Source organism: Saimiri boliviensis, chromosome 8, assembly GCF_048565385.1.
Source record: "Saimiri boliviensis isolate mSaiBol1 chromosome 8, mSaiBol1.pri, whole genome shotgun sequence".
Taxonomy (NCBI): domain Eukaryota; kingdom Metazoa; phylum Chordata; class Mammalia; order Primates; family Cebidae; genus Saimiri; species Saimiri boliviensis.
In genome coordinates, this window is record NC_133456.1 from 113,453,547 (window position 1) to 113,473,339 (window position 19,793).

The 19,793-nt window shown below is 41.2% G+C and overlaps 1 protein-coding gene across 2 annotated transcripts in view; it reads left to right on the forward strand.

Annotated features, from left to right (window-relative positions):
• The window catches only part of ITIH5 (inter-alpha-trypsin inhibitor heavy chain 5), a 93,353-nt gene that overhangs the window by 11,781 nt on the left and 61,779 nt on the right, over positions 1–19,793 (forward strand). For both annotated transcript variants that reach the window (XM_074405072.1, XM_039478835.2), the window contains exons 3-5: positions 12,555–12,718; positions 13,666–13,767; positions 16,994–17,244. In XM_074405072.1, the coding sequence (XP_074261173.1) occupies positions 12,555–12,718; positions 13,666–13,767; positions 16,994–17,244 (517 nt within the window). The remainder of the gene's footprint in view (positions 1–12,554; positions 12,719–13,665; positions 13,768–16,993; positions 17,245–19,793) is intronic.

The following is a 19,793-nucleotide window of genomic DNA, read 5'->3' on the forward strand; positions in this document are numbered from 1 at the left end:
TCACATAATCCTAGACAAACATGTATGAACATAAACATGTCAAGAATTGCGAAGGGGCTTAGATTTAAAGCTATTTACAAGCTAATAAATTAGTTACCATTTCATGGATGCTAGCAGAAAGCAGGAGACTCCTGGGTCAGAGACTCACAGTAATAGCAGTAGTCAGAGCATGTGTGCCATTCCCACAGCCCAGTTCCTATAAGGTGATAGAGACAGCCAGGTAACACCTGCCATACAGTTGGTTTGCATTGCATGAAAGGAGCCCACCCTTAACTTAGAGAACTTGACCCTTTAATAATGAGCACTGAGCCTGCCTGGTCTTTGCTCCTGGAGGGAGATATTTGCTTTATTATTCTGCACATTAAGCCAATCCGTCTTCTTCCCTGAAGGGAGATAACACCTGTCTTCCAAGGCTGTTCATTGTACATTTGTAAAGGTAGTTCAGCTAGATTTTCTGCTTGCAAACTGTGCAGAAACACCAGAGATTCATGGAGAATAGCCTCCCAACAATACATACATACACACATTCATTCATTCATTCACTCATTCAGTCATTGAACAAATATTTTTTCAAGTGCCTGCCACTTGCCCAGACTATTCTAGGCATTGGAGATACAGCAATAAGAGAACAGACAAAAATACCTTGTCTTTCATAGAGCTTGAACTCTAAAGGGGGCAGAGATAGATAAAAAACAAAGTAAATAAATAAATCAATCGTAAGCATATTGATAATTGAGAAGATGGCAAGGGCCAGTGAGAAATAGAATGCAGCAGGGGAAGATGGGGGCTCAAGGTGCATTTGCACATGAGAGACTATGGATCATTGCTCTAAAAGCAGGGGCGCATGTGACAGCTCATGTTGACCGAGTGCTTACTGCGTGCCAGGCATTGTTCTGGGTGCTTTACATGTCATGACGCAATTACTCCTTTTTTTTTTTTTTTTTTTTTTTTTTTTTGAGACAGAGTCTGGTTCTTGTTGCCCAGGCTGGAGTGCAGTGGTGGGATCTCAGCTCACTGCAACCTCCTCCTCCCGGGTTCAAGCGATTCGCCTGCCTCAGCCTCCTGAGTAGCTGGGATTACAGGCATCCACCACCACTCCTGGCTAATTTTTGTACTTTTAGGAGAGATGGATTTTGCCATGTTGGCCAGCTGATCTCGAAGTCCTGACCTCAGGTGATCTGCCCGCCTCGGCCTCCCAAAGTGCTGGGGTTACAGGCATGAGCCACCCTGCCCTGGCCATCAATTACTCTTATAATAATTCTTTGAGGCATTTTACAGATGAGAAAACAGATTCAGAGATTGAGTAACTTTCCCAAGACAACACAGCTGGGAAGAGGTGGTAGAGCCAGGATTTGAGTCTAATTCAAGGTTCAAGTCCAGGCTCTTAACTAGTACACCAAATGGGCCTCTCAATTAGATATAATTCTATCTGTATTTATATCTATGTGTGTTATAATTTACTAAACATTCTTTTATTGGTGAACTCTCAATTTATTAACAGGTTTTTTCCACCCTGTATACAATGCTTCAATAAACACTTTCATTTATTCTTTTATGTGTATATTTTCTTTTTTTTTTATTGCATTTTAGGTTTTGGGGTACATGTGAAGAACATGCAAGATTGTTGCATAGGTACACACATGGCAGTGTGGTTTGCTGCCTTCCGTCCCCTCACCTGTATCTGTCATTTCTCCCCATGCTATCTCTTCCCACCTCCCCACCCCCCCGTCCCTCCCCCATTTCCCCCCAACAGACCCCAGTGTGTAGTGTTCCCCTCCCTGTGTCCATGTGTTCTCATTGTTCAACACCCACCTATGAGTGAGAATATACGGTGTTTGATTTTCTGCTCTTGTGTCAGTTTGCTGAGAATGATGGTTTCCAGGTTCATCCATGAAGGACGTGAACTCATCGTTTTTGATGGCTGCGTAATATTCCATGGTGCATATGTACCACGTTTTCCCTATCCAGTCTATCATCGTTGGGCATTTGGGTTGGTTCCAGGTCTTTGCTATTGTAAACAGTGCTGCAATGAACATTCGTGTGCACGTGTCCTTATAGTAGAATGATTTATAATCCTTTGGATATATATCCAGTAATGGGATTGCTGGGTCAAATGGGATTTCTATTTTTAGGTCCTTGAGGACTCGCCACACTGTCTTCCACAATGGTTGAATTAATTTACATTCCCACCAACAGTGTAAAAGTATATTTTAAATTTTGCTGGGCTTTGTGGCTCATGCCTGCAATCCCAGCAGTTTGGGAGGCTGAGGCGGGTGAATCACCTGAGGTCCATAGTTCGAGACCAGCCTGGCCAATATGGTGAAACCTTGTCTCTACACAAAAATTAGTCAGGTGTGTTGGTGCATGCCAATAATCCCAGCTACTTGGGAGGCTGAGGCAGGAAGGTTATTTGAACCCGGGACTCGGAGGTTGCAATGAGTTGAGATCAAGCCACTGCACTCCAGCTTGGGTGACAGAGCAATACTCTGTCTCCCTAAAAAAAATTTTTTTTGATAGATGTCAGATTAATTTTTGAATACTATTACTGTTAACACTATCTGTATTCATTTCATGTCTATCAGCAATGATGAATACACACATTTCTGCAAACGATTGATAAAATTACTCTTTTTCTCTTTTAAATTTGCCAGTCTTTACTTAGGAAGTAATATCTCATTGTTCCTTTAACTTGCATTTCCCTGCCTGTGTATGAATTTGGAATTTTTTTCTTTTATTGCTCAAACCGGTCTCCATAACAAGGATCTGAACATTTTAAATTATGCTCATTAGCTATCCACAGTCAAGTCTCCATAACAAGGATCTGAACATTTTAAATTATGCTCGTTAGCTATCCACAGTCATTCTCCTGTGAGTTGCTTTTTTTTTTTTTTAAAGGTCCTTTGCCTTTCTTTTTCTTCTTTCTTTTCTTTTCTTCTTTCTTTCTCTCTCTCTTCTTTCTGTCTTTCCTTCTTTCTTTCACTCTCTCTCTTTCTTTCCTTCTTTCTTTTTCTCTTCCCTTCTGTCTTTTCTTTTTTGACAGAGTCTGGCTTTTGCCCAGGCTGCAGTAGTGCAATCTTGGCTCACTGTAACCTCTGCCTCCCAGGTTCAAGTGATTTTCCTGCCTCAGCCTCCTAAGTGGCTGGGATTAAAGGCATGTGCCACCATGCCCGGCTAATTGTATTTTTAGTAGAGACGGGGATTCACCGTGTTAGCCAGGATGGTCTCATCTCCTGACCTCGTGATCTGCCCAGCTCGGCTGCCCATCTTTCTATTGTGTTTTTAATCCACCTCATTGTCAATTTGTCAGAGAGCTTTGTATGTTGTGGATACCTTCTCTCTTCTAAACTGGAAGATTTCCTCTCGAAATCTATCATTTATTAACTTTGTTTATGGTATATTTGCCACGTAAAAGTGCTCAGTTCCTAAGTAATAAATAGTTTATGTTTTTCTTTCCAGCCTCTAAGTGTACAAAGATTTTCTTGACTCCCTGGCTTAGACCATTTTATAACCTCTTAGATTTTCTTAGAAACTTCTTAGAATTTTGAAAGTCTTACTTTTACAAGAATCATAAAGTTTTAACACAAACTTTATTGACCACTCAGTCGATACTGGAATGATCCTCCCAGTGGTAGACCTGGCGCTTCACTCTCTTGCGTGAATGTCTTCAGTGAGTCCACATCCCCCGTGGTATAAACTCCAAGGACACGTGTGACCCTGTGTCTGGCGGCTCCTGCTTTTGCCTCTGGAGCTCAGTTCATCCTTTGACTCTCCTTCTAGCCTGTACTCTTGCCATCTCCCTCCAGTTGTAGTTCTCTGAATGGTCCATGCTTGAATTAACGAACAGAATGTGAATGGCAGCAGCTGGTACTCCCGTAACATTGCCAGGACCGCAGGAATTTATTTGATTTTATTCTGAATTAATTAGACACCCTTTTTATGAAGCTCCCTGGCATCACATACACACAAAATATTTACTCTTTGGAAAGCAGGGGGATCTTTGTGAGTTTCCATGGTGCTGAACCGATCCTGGCCTGGCTCTCCCAAGATGATTTGCTGCCATCATTTAACCTCCTGACTGCAGGAACTGTCCTGGTGTCTGCTTTGCAGCAGGTATTCTAGAGTTTGTACTCAGGGTTTGTTTCCAGCAGGTGTGGTAAGACGCACAGACACAGAAATGACTGATGTGAAGGAGGAAGCTCATACTCACAGGTCCCTGGAGGCAGAGGCGGCAGCATGCCACACCAGACCACACCTGGAGCCACCAGGGTGGGTCAGGAGCAGAAGGTGCAGAGGACAGCACGTATCTCAGAGCCTACACTGGGGTTTTCATGTGAGGACGGGGCGAGGCGGGGTAGTAGGTAGGCTGAGGAGGGTTAGGATTGGCTCTAGGGATGGTCCCTAGTTGTCTGGTACCTGGTCCTGGGGTGATTTGGGGAAGTATTGGCTTGATGCATGAATTTGATTTTTTTTTTTTTTTTTTTTTTTTTTGAGACAGAGACTAACTCTGTGGCCCAGGCTGGAGTGCAGTGGCATGATCTCAGGTTCAAGTGATTCTTGTGCCTCAGCCTCCCAAGTACCTGGGATTACAGGCACGCATCACCACGCCCGGCTAATTTTCGTAATTTTAGTAGAGATGGGTCTTGCCATACTGGCCAGGCTGGTCTCAAACTCCTGACTTCATGTGATCCACTTATCCTGGCCTCCCAAAGTGCTGGGATTACAGGTGTGATCCACCGTGCCCAGCTGAGGTGCATGAGTTTGATACGGGAGATGGTTGGATGTGTGGCCCTGGACTGATCAGTTTATATATCAAAGGTGTGCTTGCAGCAGGTTGTCTGCTGTTCCTAGGAATGAGCCAACCTGGGTTGGAAGGTCTTTCCAGGATCAAAGCTCTAAATGTCAGAGCATCAAGAATGTAGAAAACAAGGAAATATGGCCAATACAGCAGGTAGCATGACTCTGGGCATCATACCTCACTGAGGACTAGTCATGTGTGTGTCTGTGTGCCAGTGCCCAACTCTGACCATCGTGCTGTCTCCTGTTCAGGAAGTGCATAGAATAGGGGCGGTGTCTTTCGTATATACAAATAAAAACAGCATTTTGTTTTCCTTCTCCTCTAAATATAATGAAACATCACTAAGTATTAGCACAAGTTGGTGATTCAGAACTGATGCCATTTCCTATCTACAGAAGGGTACAATGATTTCCCACAGGTGGTAAATCCAGCAGTCGGAGAAGTGCCTTTGTCTTATGTTTCATTCAGTAACAACATGGGCTGTATTGTTTTTCTCAGAAAGAAGAAGCATTAAGGGTTAGTAAAGATTTGGGACATGGAGTCAGCCAACTGCCAGGCTCCAGCCTTCTCTATAAAACCAAGGGGAGCCGAGTTAGATGGTTTCTAAAGTTCTCTCCCACCACCTCCTAATGGTCAATAAAGAATGGTTAGACTCAAATAAAACAATGAAAGGTTAATCTTCTAGGAAGAGGTGCTGTGGCCTGAGTGCTGGCAAAGGCAGTCCTAACCATTCCTCCACTACATTTCCAGATGGCATCTTGGGTGACTCAGGATGTCCTTGGGTGGCTTGATTTTATGTGCCTCACATGAGTCATACCCAAAGCTTTGGTCCCCTGAGCAATTAAGACACTCCCTGCCTCAAATGACTTTTCCATCTGTGCTGCCTTTGTAGGAAAAAATAATGAAGAAATTATCTACGTCGCAGGAAGATTTTTTTGTCACTATTTTCCAGCGGACATCCCAAAACAGAGTTATTACTTAAATAGAAATATGGAAAGCATATTGGATTTTTAAGAACTGTGCACTGGGAAAAAGTGAGACCACTGTAGTACACCCTTCCTTTATGACACATTTTCATGAGCCTCTGCCATTCAAAGTTCTCGCTTGCTTTTTAGCACATTTCCTGTGCTACCTGCCTGTCCGATATTCTTCTTATAGCATGTTCTCCTTTCTAGTCATTGATCTGGGAGTGTGCTGTCATTCATTTCCACTTCTGTGTCTTCCATGCTCTTAGAATGTTCTTTCTGTTCTCTTTCACCACATGCAAGTACTACATCTGTTTCAAAAACCTTTTCTTTCGCAGACCTCACTGATTTATCTTTCTTCTCAACACTGGAAAGTCTTATAGTCAAGGTCTCTATCTATCTATTTATCCATCCATTCATCTATCCATTCACCCATTCCTATATCCCCTATCTCTTTAGATATGAAAGATTAAAATTCATATCTATTTTTAGTTTTTCTCTATCTTGGGAGCTGCAGGTAAAAAAAATAACACTGTGTTAAGCACTATTATATCTCATGGTCTGAATAGAAACTTTCTAATGCAAAGAAGGAGGAGGAGGAGGGGAAGGGGAAGAAGGAGGAAGAAAGAGGAGGAGGAGGGGACGGGGAAGAAGAAAAAGGAAGAAGAAGGAGAAGGAGGAAGAAGAAAGAAGAGAAGGAAGAGGAGGAGAAGGAGGGATAAGGGGAAGGGGAAGGACAACAGGAAGAAGTAGCATTAACGGTTTCTGTTCTCCATGTTTACAGTCCCACAATCTACCAGGGCAGGGGTAAGGGCTGGTAACTGGGAGGGGGACAGACTTGTGCCTAATTGAATCTAGTAGATTCTGCACCAAGGGAACTGTAACAGAAGGGCCAGGCTGTGGTATGTCAGTAACAGCAGGGGCTCCTGGGAGAATTGTAGCAGAAGCACAAAAGCTAAAATAGTTTCTTGAACATTTTTTCAGTCTGTCTCTTGGGCCCATAAACTAAACTACATATTCTTGATGTAATATTGTGGAAAATTCTACTAAATCTATGCACTTAATTTAGATACAAGAAGATACTGTAATAAACTTAATATTGTCATATGTCTAATAATTTTCACATTTTAAATTTAATGAAATTATTTCTTATAAGTAAGAACAAATCCCCATCACATTAAACATAGTCTCCAGCATACCAAATGAAGATGATTTTGATCTATTTTAAAAATAGTACTGAACAAAAACTATTAGCAGAAGGAGCTAAATTTTACTTGGAACACTGTGCAGCTAGAGCTGTACACTTCTGCTTGTCTAAGATGTAAACGTAATACTCTCCCCCCATTAGTATTTTACTTTTATGTAAAAGAATTACGTGCTAAGTTGACAAGAAGAATTTTTGAAAAGTGTCAGCATATGACTACAGTTCAGAGAATACATTCAGTTTAATGTCCTCTATCTTCAATGTGTACAATTTAATGGATGATAACTGAGGTTCACAAGTAACTTTTGAATTAGCACCAGAGACTGAATTCTATTTAGTATATATTTTATTGGTTATCAAACAATTACCATTGCAAAAAGCCTTGAATTGGCCAAGTTGTCCCTGTGTTCTTTTTTGAAAGAGGCGGGATTGGAAATTGGGGCTTTAGATGGCCATTGGGGATTGACTATCTCTTACCTACGTAACTTGGCAAAGTCACACAGTAAATGACTATACTGGAAAAGTTGGCCTATACTGGAAAAGTGAAGAGTTTAGATTTCAGAAGCTGTTGTTCTTTACAGTTTATCTTCATAATTTAACATTTTCCAAAAAATTTCAAGGATATTTTTAATATGCGGAAAGTCTAGTTTACAAAACATAACAAAGTATGTAAAGATCAGAACTGGTGTAGAGTTGGAAATAACTGAATAACTAACTAAAATTGAGTTAAATTCAGCAAGTCACACTGAAGTGGTGTTGCAAATTCAAATGTCTACAGAAACTAGGCAGGTGTTCCAGTTTTCTATTGCTGCACAAACATTTTCCACAAAATTCAGTGGCTTAGAGCAACAATCATTTTATCACATCATTTGGTGGGAAAGGATTTAGGCAGGGCTCAGCTGGGTGATTCTTCTGGCCTGTGGTGTTGCTGGAGGTTGCTCTGGGGTATTCAGTTGGCAGATGGCTGCTCTGGAGGTGGCAGTGCATCTTCCCTCATGGGCGGGCTCCTAGGCAAGAGCAGCTGAGCTCAGCTGAGTTATTCTCCATGTTTTTTCCTGACATTGTAGCAGAAAAGCAGACATAGACAGTACGTAAATGAATATGGCTGTGTTTCAATAAAACTTTATTTACAAAACAGTGTGGCCCACCTGACATAGCTTGCCTACTCCTGCTACAGATGAATGAGAGAGCAGGGCCATCTGAAAGGATGTTCCAAAAATTTAAAATGATTATTAAGTGTTGATGGATGTTGGGGGAACTGGGTAATTAAAATTTAATGCATCCATACAATGTAATACTATGCAGCTATTTTTAAAAAGGAAGGAGATAGATATTTTTTTCAGTGGCAGATTGTATTTTCCGAAGATGGAGGCACTTCGATGTGCCATTCCTCCAGTGGAGATGGGGGTCTGTGCCCTCCGTCTTTGAAACTGAGTGTGCTTTTGTGACTGCTTTGACCAGTAGAGTATGAGAGAAGTAATACATTGTGATTTTTGAGGTCAGGGCATGACAGGGCATCTAGCTTCCACCTCACTGTTGGGAAAGCTGTCAGGTGACCAGTGAAGCTTGTGGCTACCAGGTGACCAGCCTGACTCATGTGCAGTGGCCCATGCTGTGAGTTCATCTACATTTGCCCATTTGGAAGGACCATATAGAGGGAATTGGGGACAACATGAGATGGAGAGGTGCCAGCCCTGGCTGCCTCAGCAACTCACAGTTCCAGCTTCAGCCACCCTCTGTAGAGATGCCAAACTGCCTAGCCAAACCCTTCTGAAATTCCTGACCCACAGAAACCCCAAGAGAAAATATGAGGATTGCTGCTGTTTTAAACCACTGAGTTTTAGAGTGATTTGTTAAGCAGCATGAAATTGCTAAAACATAAGTAAGATGAACTAACTATATATATCGTTAGGTGAGATTAAGCCAATTCGTGTAGTATATATTTATGGAAGGATATACAAAAATTGTTAAATATTGTTTCTGGGGAATGGAACTGTGAATCCAGGGTGGGAGGGAGACTGCTATTTTCATTTTTTATTCACCATAATTAGAAGTTCTTACCATGTGCATATGTTACTTGATAATTTTTAAAAAACCACTTTAAATTTTAAATAAAGCAGAGAATGATAAAGCTAGAATATACTGAGTTCATAGGATTTTTAAAAAGTATTAGTTCCTATTTACTTTCCAAAGCATCTGTAGAAATCAGAGCTGTGTGCAGTGGTATTTTAAATTCTTCACAAATTCACAAGATCACAGCCCTGGGCCATTTCTTATATACCAGCTTAGATTTGGAGATAAAATAACATATTTAATCACGGATAATTTAGACAGAAAACCTGTTTCCAGAAATAACACAGATCAAAGTAAACACTTCATGTCAATTCATGGTCTTATTCACTTTGGGGTACTTTTTTTTTTTTGAACGATAATGAGATACAAATTTTAACTTTAAAAAAACCCCACAGGTTGTCATGCTGCTAAGATCTTTGTCGTTACCACCCCCAGCCTAATCCTCATTGCCTTTACTGAAATGTATGGAATGTTTTTAATGAGATCCTTTCACAGAAACATTTGGTAAAACTACATGTTGAGTTTCTTTTTTAATCCTAATCGCTTTTGGGGAGAGAGACAGATTTTGTCCTAAAGAGACTAGATTTCCATAAAATCATACTGTATAATCAAACTTCTCAATTCAGACATAATTTCTTAAACCTGAAGATTTTATTCCTTAGTTTTAGCTTTGCCTTAAATCTGTGGATCACAGATGTGGATGTAATTTTAGTGATTTGTTTAAGCCCTCTTCACTTGCAGATGAAGAAACATATGTTTTAAAGTTCAATTACTTAAAAGAGTCATTCTCAGATTTGATCAGGCACTAGAATGACCTGGACGGTTTGTTAAACTGCAGCTTGCTGGGCCCACCCACTGAATTTCTGATTCTGTGAGTTTAGATGGAGTCTGAGAATCTCCAGCAAGTTTCCAGGTGATGGTGATGCCCCTGGTTTGAGGACCACACTTTGAGAAGCGCTGCTTTAAAGTAAATCCTTCTCAGACCAAACTGCAAGGTTTCTTTTCCTCTTTTAGGCAAAAATATTCCCACTATGCTCAGATTTGTTTTTAACTTGATCGTTACTTAAATGAATTGTACATGTCTATTTCTTCTGGCTGTCTAAGGAAGATGCATATCCCCTAACACTTTCCTTAAGCTGTCCCATTTGTCTTTGGCTTTTTTCAGTCACTAAGACTGGAAGTTCTTGCACAAGCTGCTACAAAGATGAACGGCCCTAACGCTTTTGCATGGAGCACTTGCCCAACCTCTCCTCTGCGCATGTGCATGGCTCCAACCCTTGCAGCTCCCTGTCTTACGGGTGTTTGAGTCCATCCTCAGCTGTGCTTTATATATATAATTTTTTTTTTGAGACAGGCTCTTGCTCTGTCACCCCAGCTGGAGAGCAGTGGTGCAATCTTGGCTCACTGCAACCTTCGCCTTCCTGCTTCAAGCAAGTCTCCTGCCTCAGCCACCTGAATAGCTGGGACTACACGCATGCACCATCACATGCAGCTAATTTTTGTATTTTTAGTAGAGACGGGGTTTTGTCATGTGGGCCAGGCTGGTCTTGAACTTCTGAACTCAGGTGATCTGCCAACCACGGCCTCCCAAAGTGTCAGAATTACAGGTGTGAGCCATCACGCCCAGCCGGCGCGCTTGATGTTTGTAGCCACTTCTCTAATACATTATAGAAAATATCTCTCAAACTTCGTGGTTTGCATGCAGAGCATGATTTGATGCAAACTTTTTGAGTAAGTGTTTCTTTAAATAGAATAACCCTCTGTAGTAACCCCTTTGAAGCAAGGTTTGTGATGATTTTGTATGTCACAGCAGGAATATGTCTTTGATAGCAACAGGTCACAGCTTTATATCTGTTTTGAAAACAAACCTAAAGCTGTAAATAAATTAATAAAGCAGATGAGGGTTGAAATAAAAATTGTCTAGCTAGGCCGCAGTTTCTGAAGGAGAGAGTAGAATCTTATTAGCATAAGCCAGTTGCATTCAGCATGTTTTGAGAACCTGTGCCAAAGGCCAGGATGGGGTTGAGTACAGAATGATGAGTAGGACTTGTCTGCAGAGGGCAGCCAGGTAGCCTTGCATAAGAGTAGCCAGTGCAGACTTTGAAGTAAGTGGGATTGGGTTCAAGTCCCACGTCCATTGCTTGCTGGCATGGACCAATATGTGCCTTTGTTAAGCTTGACTTCCCTCCATCTATGAAATGGGAATAAAATACCTACTGCATGTCTTCCAAGAGTGTCACAGGGTAATGTCTTGTTTTAGTTTCCTTGGGCTTCTGTAACAAAAATTCTATAGACCATGTGGCTTAAAGAACATGGCATTTGTTATCTCAAAGTTCTAGATGCTGGAAGTCCAAGACTAAGGTTCTGCAGGGCTTGGTTTTTGATGAGGGCTCTTGTCATAGCTTGCAGATGGCTGCCTTCTCAACGTGTGCCCATGTGGTCTTTCTTGGTGCATGCAGATGGAGAAAGAGAGAGAGCGGGCGTGAGCGAGAGAGCGCGTTAGTGAGCGCAAGCGCTCTCTTACGTATCCTCTCCTCTCTTAAGGTCATGAATCCCATCCTAGTGACCTCACCTTCATGATCTCATCTAAACCTAATTACTCCCAGAGGCACTCACCTCCAAATACTGCCTTCCCCATACCCCACTGCCTCCCACAGTGGGTTAGGGCTTCCACATGTGCGTTTTAGGAGGATACAGTCCATAATATGCTTGTCAATTGCTTGGCCAGTTCCTGATGTTAGATAATCACTCTGTTAGTAGTGGCTTGTGGTTTTCCTTACAAATGTCTTCTTCTTTCTTCAGCCTTCTGCTACCAGCTGTCATCAGATGTAGCTCTGCTGTGAGGGTTAGAAAAAACCCTGTAGAGATTTAACAGGCTTTTACATCACTTCTATTTACTGCTCTTATCAGAGGCTTTTGGGATAAATTTAATTGGCACAGAGTTAGGCTTTCCTTTTTCTGGGTTCTAATTCTCCAGATACTCTGCTGAGTTCAGTATTGTTTCCTATTTCACAGTAACATGATTGTAATTCAGATAGGGAAGCTCGGGTGTATCAATTATCTAAGTGGGCATTGAAACTAATTTTAAAACGTGAGAATTTTGTTAGTCATGTTTTGTTTTTTGCAACATTTCAGTAGTCCTGTAAATGTGATCTAAAAGTGTTAACAGAATATTATATACAGTACATACTTTACTTTTAAAATTCTAATAATTGATTAAACTGTTTAAAGGATGTGTATTTTCTGCTAAATTGGACATCTTCACTATGCTCCCTTGTTGAAGTTAGGTTAAAAGATTTGTTTATGTGTTACTGTTTATGCAGAACAACCAAGGTTGTTTTACAAAGGAAGGGAGTTAAAAATGGTGAAATCAGGACGAGATGCAGAAAGGAGACAGGAATCACATGCCAAAGGCTCCCAATCTGAAGATTATTTCCCTTGTGGAAAAAAGACGTTCTCCTACCACCAAAATGCTTTCATGCCACACCGATAATACTGTGTGTTTTCATTCCTACAGAAAACCAAACCCTTGATGACAGAATTCTCGGTGAAGTCTACCATCATATCCCGTTATGCCTTCACTACGGTTTCCTGCAAAATGCTGAACAGAGCTTCTGAGGACCAGGAGATTGAGTTTCAGATGCAGATTCCAGCAGCAGCGTTCATCACCAACTTCACCATGTAGGTGACATGCTGGTCAAGGACAAAGATTTCTGTGTAGAGTTGTTAGGGTGAGCCTGAGATGATGTGAGGTCCACAGCCTTGTGGCTGTGAGGATTTATATTCCAGTAGATGGCATATGGATCAGAAGGCCGACTCTTTTGCTTATTCATTGGTTGGTTCATTCATTTCTTTTTTCATTTATTTTCTCTTTCTTTCTCTTTCTTTTTCTTTCTTTCTTTCTCCTTCCTTCCTTCCTTCCTTCCTTCCTTCCTTCTTTCCTTCTCCTTTTTTTCTTTCTTTCTTTTCCTCCTCCCTTGCAACAAATGAATGACCATTATAGGCCAGGTACTCTTCATGGAAATTGGTACACTTCTCTGTCACTGTGCTGCACAGATTCCAGTGGGGAGAAACAGTCAATAGATAAATGAACAAAGAGTGAATGAGATGAATTTCAGACAGTTACAAATATTATAAAGATGGCAAGTCAGACCGGGAGGGGCATCTTCAGTTAGGGAGATCTGGGAATAGCTTTGAGGAGGCCATGGTGAAGTGGAAGCCTGAAAGACAAAGCAGCGTGGAAACTTTGACATACTAGATTGGGTATCTTTTCTCCTTCTCTGAGCCAAGAAGAAAAGATATGCAAACCAGGGTAGGTGTTGGGTTTAATATTTGATCCAGATTAGATGTAAGAGGATGAATCTTCATGGGAGTGTGTGCAGATCTTATGTTTTCTCCTGGAGAATCATAGTGGCACCATGGGTTGGGTCTTGCTATTTGGACCTGCTGAAAATTGCCCTAGAGTGAAACGAATGTTTCATGGGTAGTGCCCTAGTCTGGAATGCATTCTTTCTACACAGCCAAGAGGCAAATAAAAATATTTCCTGGGGTTGTCATGGTTATGAGATCCGTGTCTGAATTTGTCTTGGAACTGCAAGCTGGTAGCACAGCTGTCTCTTGTGTTTCAGGCTTATTGGAGACAAGGTGTATCAGGGTGAAATTACAGAGAGAGGGAAGAAGAATGATGATAGGGTAAAAGAGAAAAGGAATAAAACCACAGAAGAAAATGGGTAAGTACTGGTTAATTAAAGAATCAAAAACCCATTTTAGCAAAGTGTCAGTTTTCTATGCCTTTGCCTACTCATTTTGCTACCTTCCTTTCCCCCAGGTATTTTTCCCTTTCTTTTTTTTTTATCAAAATAATAAGTATATCTGGTGAATAATATAGTAGATAAGTGTTTGTAACAAAAAGGAAAATTTTACCATACCTATCCCTCATTATCAGCTCTTAGACATATTCCCTTCTAATATTTCTATGTGCAGTTTTCTTTTCTTTTCTTTTTGAATGAGGTCTCACTCTGTTGCCCAGCCTGGAGTGCAGTGGTGCAATCATAGCTCACTGCAGCCTCAACCACCTGGGCTCAAGCGATCCTCCCACCTCAGCCTCCCAAGTAGCTGGGATTACAGGTGCCTACTACCACACCCAGTTAATTTTTATTTTTTATTTTTTTGTAGAGATGGGGTCTTGCTACATTGCCCAGGCTGATCTTCAACTTCTGGGCTCAAGCACGCCTCCCACCACAGCCTTCTCAAAGTACTGGGATTATAGGTGTGAACCACTATGCCTGGCCTGTACATGGTTTTCTTTGTAGTTACCTCCCTAACTCTAATAGTATGATAGTCATACTTCAAAAAAAGTGTTTTTGATAAAAATAAGACATTATCTGATGACTCTTAGCTGTAAAGAAAGGGTATATAGCAAATTAACAAAACTCCTACTTTTACTCTGCATTCAGATTTTTATATTATTTTATTTCTTCTTCCATCAATTCTGCAGTGTTTAGACTATCTTGGACCATCCTTACTATCTTGAATGATGACATTCCCTCTCCTAACCTCCACTGACTCTCTCTCTTCTCATTTCATGATATTACCTAATCATTATTTGAGTTATTAGCGTCTTAATTCTGACTTGTAATACTTTTATTCTTTTTTTTTTTGTCTGTGAACTGAATCTAAACATTGAAACCAATACAGAGCAATAGCTTTTTAATGACTATGTAAATAACATGACTGCATGGAGACCCGCCTAGTACACTAAGAATATTTTTTCCTCTCCACCAGCCCGGTGTGAAAGCCTTCATCCTGTCGGCGGGAGAGTGATCTTTGTATCTAGATAATACGGTGTGAACCTGGTAACCCGATTCTCCTCATGAATAAAAAGACATCCTTTTGAGAAATTTAATTCTCTAAAATTATAGACTGCCAGAAACTTTGCTGTTGGAAATTTTATTAGTGACAAGGGAGTGTCTCACTCTTGTCTGGAAGACGTGAGCCATGGGTTCACTTAGATACAGAAAAGCAACCGAGGTCCAGAGCTTCCGATAAGGAGTTTTCAGGCAGAAAATTCCAAGTTTATCTTAATGTCGTAGTTTCTAAGGACACAGAGAATCCTGAGTCTGCTTCTCATTCCAGGCTGAAATGATGGTTTTACACACAGCCTTAGCTTTGAGTCTGTCCAAACGCTGCTCTGTTTAACTTTAACCTATCCTCCGTCCTCTCCCTAATCTTACAATAACCCTGTCTCTTCTTTTGTTTGATGAGTTGCCTCATGGTGCCTGTGGTATGTGGTTTCCCTGGCTGTGGTGAGTTATTAAAACCTAATTCTGTTAGACCATAGCTGTGTCCCAAGTGATCTTTATCACAATTGTTCAGAATTATGCTGTGGTTAGTTTAGCTGAATCATGACATATGTATCTATTTTTTCCTGGAGTTTCTAATTGCTTCTCTTTTTTCTTATTATATAACATCTAGTGAGACATATAACTCATTTCAAATGATAACAAAATGAACAGCTATGACCAAGTTTCTGCCAACACTGACATCCTTGTCACTCCTGATATCTGGCCAACAGCAGTTGAAAGATATCACTGATTGGGAGACATTGTGATTTCAGAGCTGTTAAAACATGTATGTCTTTAAATCCATAAAGCACTTTCATTGTTTTTCAGCCTTGATGCAAAACTTTTACCCTGGTATCTCTTTTCATTTTCTTTTGGGTTGGTTTTGTTATTTCACGTATTCCACATTTTCCTCTTTCTTGGCTTTCGCCTTTACTTTGCAGAAGTTATATTCTGAGGTAAACTTTCTCAGAATGGGTGCATGAGAGGTAAACTTTCTGAGACCTTGATTAATATTTTGGCTGCGTATGACTTAAAGGTCAAAATGCTTTTCCTTTTGAACTTGAAGGGATTGCTCCAATGTTTTATAACATCCGGTATTATTGATGATACGTCTAATGGGATCAGATAACATCCCTTTTACATGTTTTCTCTATGTGATGTTCTGAAGTTTTACAGTGGTAGGTTTAAGTTTCAGTCTCTTTTCATTCATTTTGCTCAGTGCTTGAACTTTTTCATTTCAACACTTTTTCATTTCAACAGTATAGAAAGCCAATCCACTTAGTCATTCAGTCCTGTTGGAGTTGGAATTGTCCTCTCTATACTGGGTCCCTCTTCTCCCTTCCGTCTTGCGGTGTCTGGAATTCAGAGCCTGCAGTCCCTCTAAGATTCTACCACACAGTTGGGTTCTCTCCTTTGCTGCAATCCTTTCCTGCACATTCTGAGCTGTAAAGTTCTTGCTCTACTGAATACCCCAAGCCTTCCAGAAACTTCTTGAAACATCTCACCTACTAACGGTTACCACTCGCACTTCTTCCTCTGGTGGCCATGTCGGTCTGCCACTTGGAATCCGAGAACCCTCACTTGAAGTACGGAAAGCATCTGGAGTGTATTTTTTCTTTTAATCAACTTTGGAGTTCTGTATTCCCTGCATTTCCTACTAAACATGTCCACCAAACTTTACCAAGGTGTGAACACCTAGTATATTAGCTATTTTAAGGTTATGTAAAATGCCAAGATTCATTGGCCATCCTTGTAAAGGAAGAGCACAATGCACAGCTTGACTCCAAAGCTCTCTTTCTAGCAGTTCACCGACTCAGTCTCCTTTCCCATTGCTCCTCTGGGTCTGTCTCAGGGAGAGGGAGAATGGGCCAGTATTCTTAGAGTCCTCTCCTGGTCAGTATTCTTTGACCCTTGGTGACCCTCCTCGAGCACGGGGTTTTACTTCTTCCAAAACTGATTTTCATTTTTTCTTTTCTCAGGACCCACACTCACACCCATGGGTCTCCCTGGCACGCTGGTTGAGAGGGTGTGGCTGGTGCCCTGTGGGGACTCAGGGAACCTGGTTCTATCCACCTCTGAACCTTCCTGAGGTCCTTTTTCTTTTTCCTGACAGAGAAAAGGGGACTGAAATATTCAGAGCTTCTGCAGTGATTCCCAGCAAGGACAAAGCTGCCTTCTTCCTGAGTTACGAGGAGCTTCTGCAGAGGCGCCTGGGCAAGCATGAGCACAGCATCAGCGTGCGGCCCCAGCAGCTGGCCGGGAGGCTGAGCGTGGATGTGAATATCCTGGAGAGCGCGGGCATTGCATCCCTGGAGGTGCTGCCACTTCACAACAGCAGGCACAGGGGCAGCGGGCGTGGGGAAGGTGAGTCCTGCGTGCTGGGTCCGCTCAGATCTGCAGTGAAAACACCCAGCTGGTACTTGGCTTCAGAGAAATCTACGAGAGATGGCACCCCTTCCCTTCAGCAAAGCCTTTGTGTCTTTATAGGAATTGGAATGAGAGCAATGAAGCTAAGACAGCACCCTGTGTGTGTGTGTGTGTGTGTGTGTGTGTGTGTGTGTGTGTGTATTTATATATTTTAAAATATGTAAATATATATTTAAAGCCAAGCTCTACTAGGAGATTTAAAAGTTTATGAATCATTGACACAGTAATACCACTTCTGGATATCTATCCTAGTAAAACATCTAAAACATTGGGAATGTCATATGCACAAGCTCTTTTGATATTTGTGATAGCAAAAACATTTCATCAGCCTAAAGATTCAATTACATGGAAGAGATTAGTAAATTACAATTATCAGACAATTCAGTATGTGGCAGAAAAGAAAAGGCAAATCGTACATGTGCTACAATGTTAAATATGAAGCTGGCAAAATACTAGAAAGTTATAGAAAATAATCATTTTGTATTGAGGGCATGAAATTATAGGGCCATTTTCTAAAGCATGTTGCTTAGCATTCAGCAGTATGTTATAGTCTTTCTAAATATAAATAATGAAAAATACTTAGTATAGATGGAAGATACAGGCATCTTGATTCATTAACAGAATCATTCAGTTTAGGTTTTTCTCAAATTCTGATTTTTAACATAGCTCTTCATTTATTGAAATGAACAATAATCTAGTTTTAATCACCTTATTTTTTTTCCTTTTCTTGGGGGGTGGGTTTCTGGTTTTCACAAAATCTAAAAGAGTAACTTTAGTTACTATATTAATTTCAACTAATAGTATATATTAAACGTGTACTTGTGTTGAGCTGTGTGCTTAATATGCTAGTCAGCCTCGTCAGCGCTGAATCGGATGACACAGGTATGTTCAAAAATTGCACCGGGATTGGAATGTCAAGATTTCAGAGAATCGTGACATTGAGGGTGGAAACATGGTAAATGATGAGCAGAGAATGTTCAGAATCTGTATTCAGTGCCTGCGGCTGCCCGATCATAGAGTGGCCCAGGAAGGCTTCTTGGACCAGGGGACTTAGGGATGAGATCAGCAGGAGAGGAGAGAGAGATGCTTCAACAAGTGGAATCAGAATGTTGGTATTTAACATAATGCAAAAACAGCCGAGGCCGAGAGCTGGTCTGTGGAAGGGCAAACAGCGTGGAAAATGTGCCGCCTCTCCCAGCGTGCAGTTGAGTTAATGACTTCGTGAGACGTTGTTCACTCTCACGGACTGAGCGCCTCCTGACTCTGCCAGAGACCCAGGTCCTTTGTTATGTGTTGGGCTCCAGTCCTTTGTTCTGCGTTGACTCCAAACAATGAGCTTGACATTCTTAATCCAGATCTAGCTGGTATCTAGAAAAAGCAAAAATATTGTCAGGGTACCTGGCATTTAGAAATGGCATGAGCTCCAATACTCCATTCGTAGGTCATACAGGAGGTAGTTACACGGTTAATGGATTTTAGTTCAGTTGTGAATTGGAACCTTGTAAAAAATGCAAGGCTGTAAGACTCAGCTTGTGTAAGACATCTGGGAAACAGTGTTAATAACTAGCTCATGGGTCACTGTGAAGTGCTCATGTACGTAAAGGCTGGCCCCAGAGTGAAAGCTTAAAAATTAAGTATACTCGGGAGGCTAAGGAGAATCACTTGAACCCCAGAGGCAGAGGTTGCAGTGAACCGAGATTGCACCACTGCACTCCACCCTGGCAACAGAGTGAGACTCCGTCTAAAAAATAAATAAATAAAATTAACTATTCTTACTAGCATCATGTTATATTTACTTCTTTGAAAGCAGGTCTGTGTCTGATTAACCTGTGTCTCCTTAGCACTTAACACAATGCCTGTTAAATGGCAGGTAGCTAATTGAATGTCTTTGAACTACAGAAGTAAAGCAGGCCAGGGATGGTGGCTCACACCTGTAATCCCAGCACTTTGGGAGGCCAAGGTGGGAGGATCACTGGAGCTCAGGAGTTCGAGACCAGCCTGGGCAACATAGTAAGACCTCATCTCTATGAAGGAAAAAAATTGAAAAGCAAACACAAATAACAAAGAATGTTTTAAAATTTCATTTCTCTCTAACTGTACATTGGAAGAAAATTTTCTCATGTGCAACTGTGAGAAGGAAGTATCTTTTCAGGGGGAAGAGTTGGCAGGATCTCATAAGGAGGGTAGAGTATCTGAGAAGCGTGTCTGGGATGAGAGCAGCGTTCAGTAGCTGTGTTAGTAGAAGGTTCGGAAGGGGTCCTGCTGCAGCAATGAAGTATGTGTTTTGCCTAATTTCAGAACCATGCTGACTCTTCAGAGATGTGTACATGTTGTGGGGTGTCTGTGTGTTTTGTTTGGAGGGAGTATGAATTATGACTTAGCTAAAAAATTTGCTTGCTGTTTATATTCAGGGCCTGTTAGTATCTCAGAGGAATTTTTCCAAATGTTTGATCTCTTGGGATCTGTTTGTTTTTAAGGAAATTGTT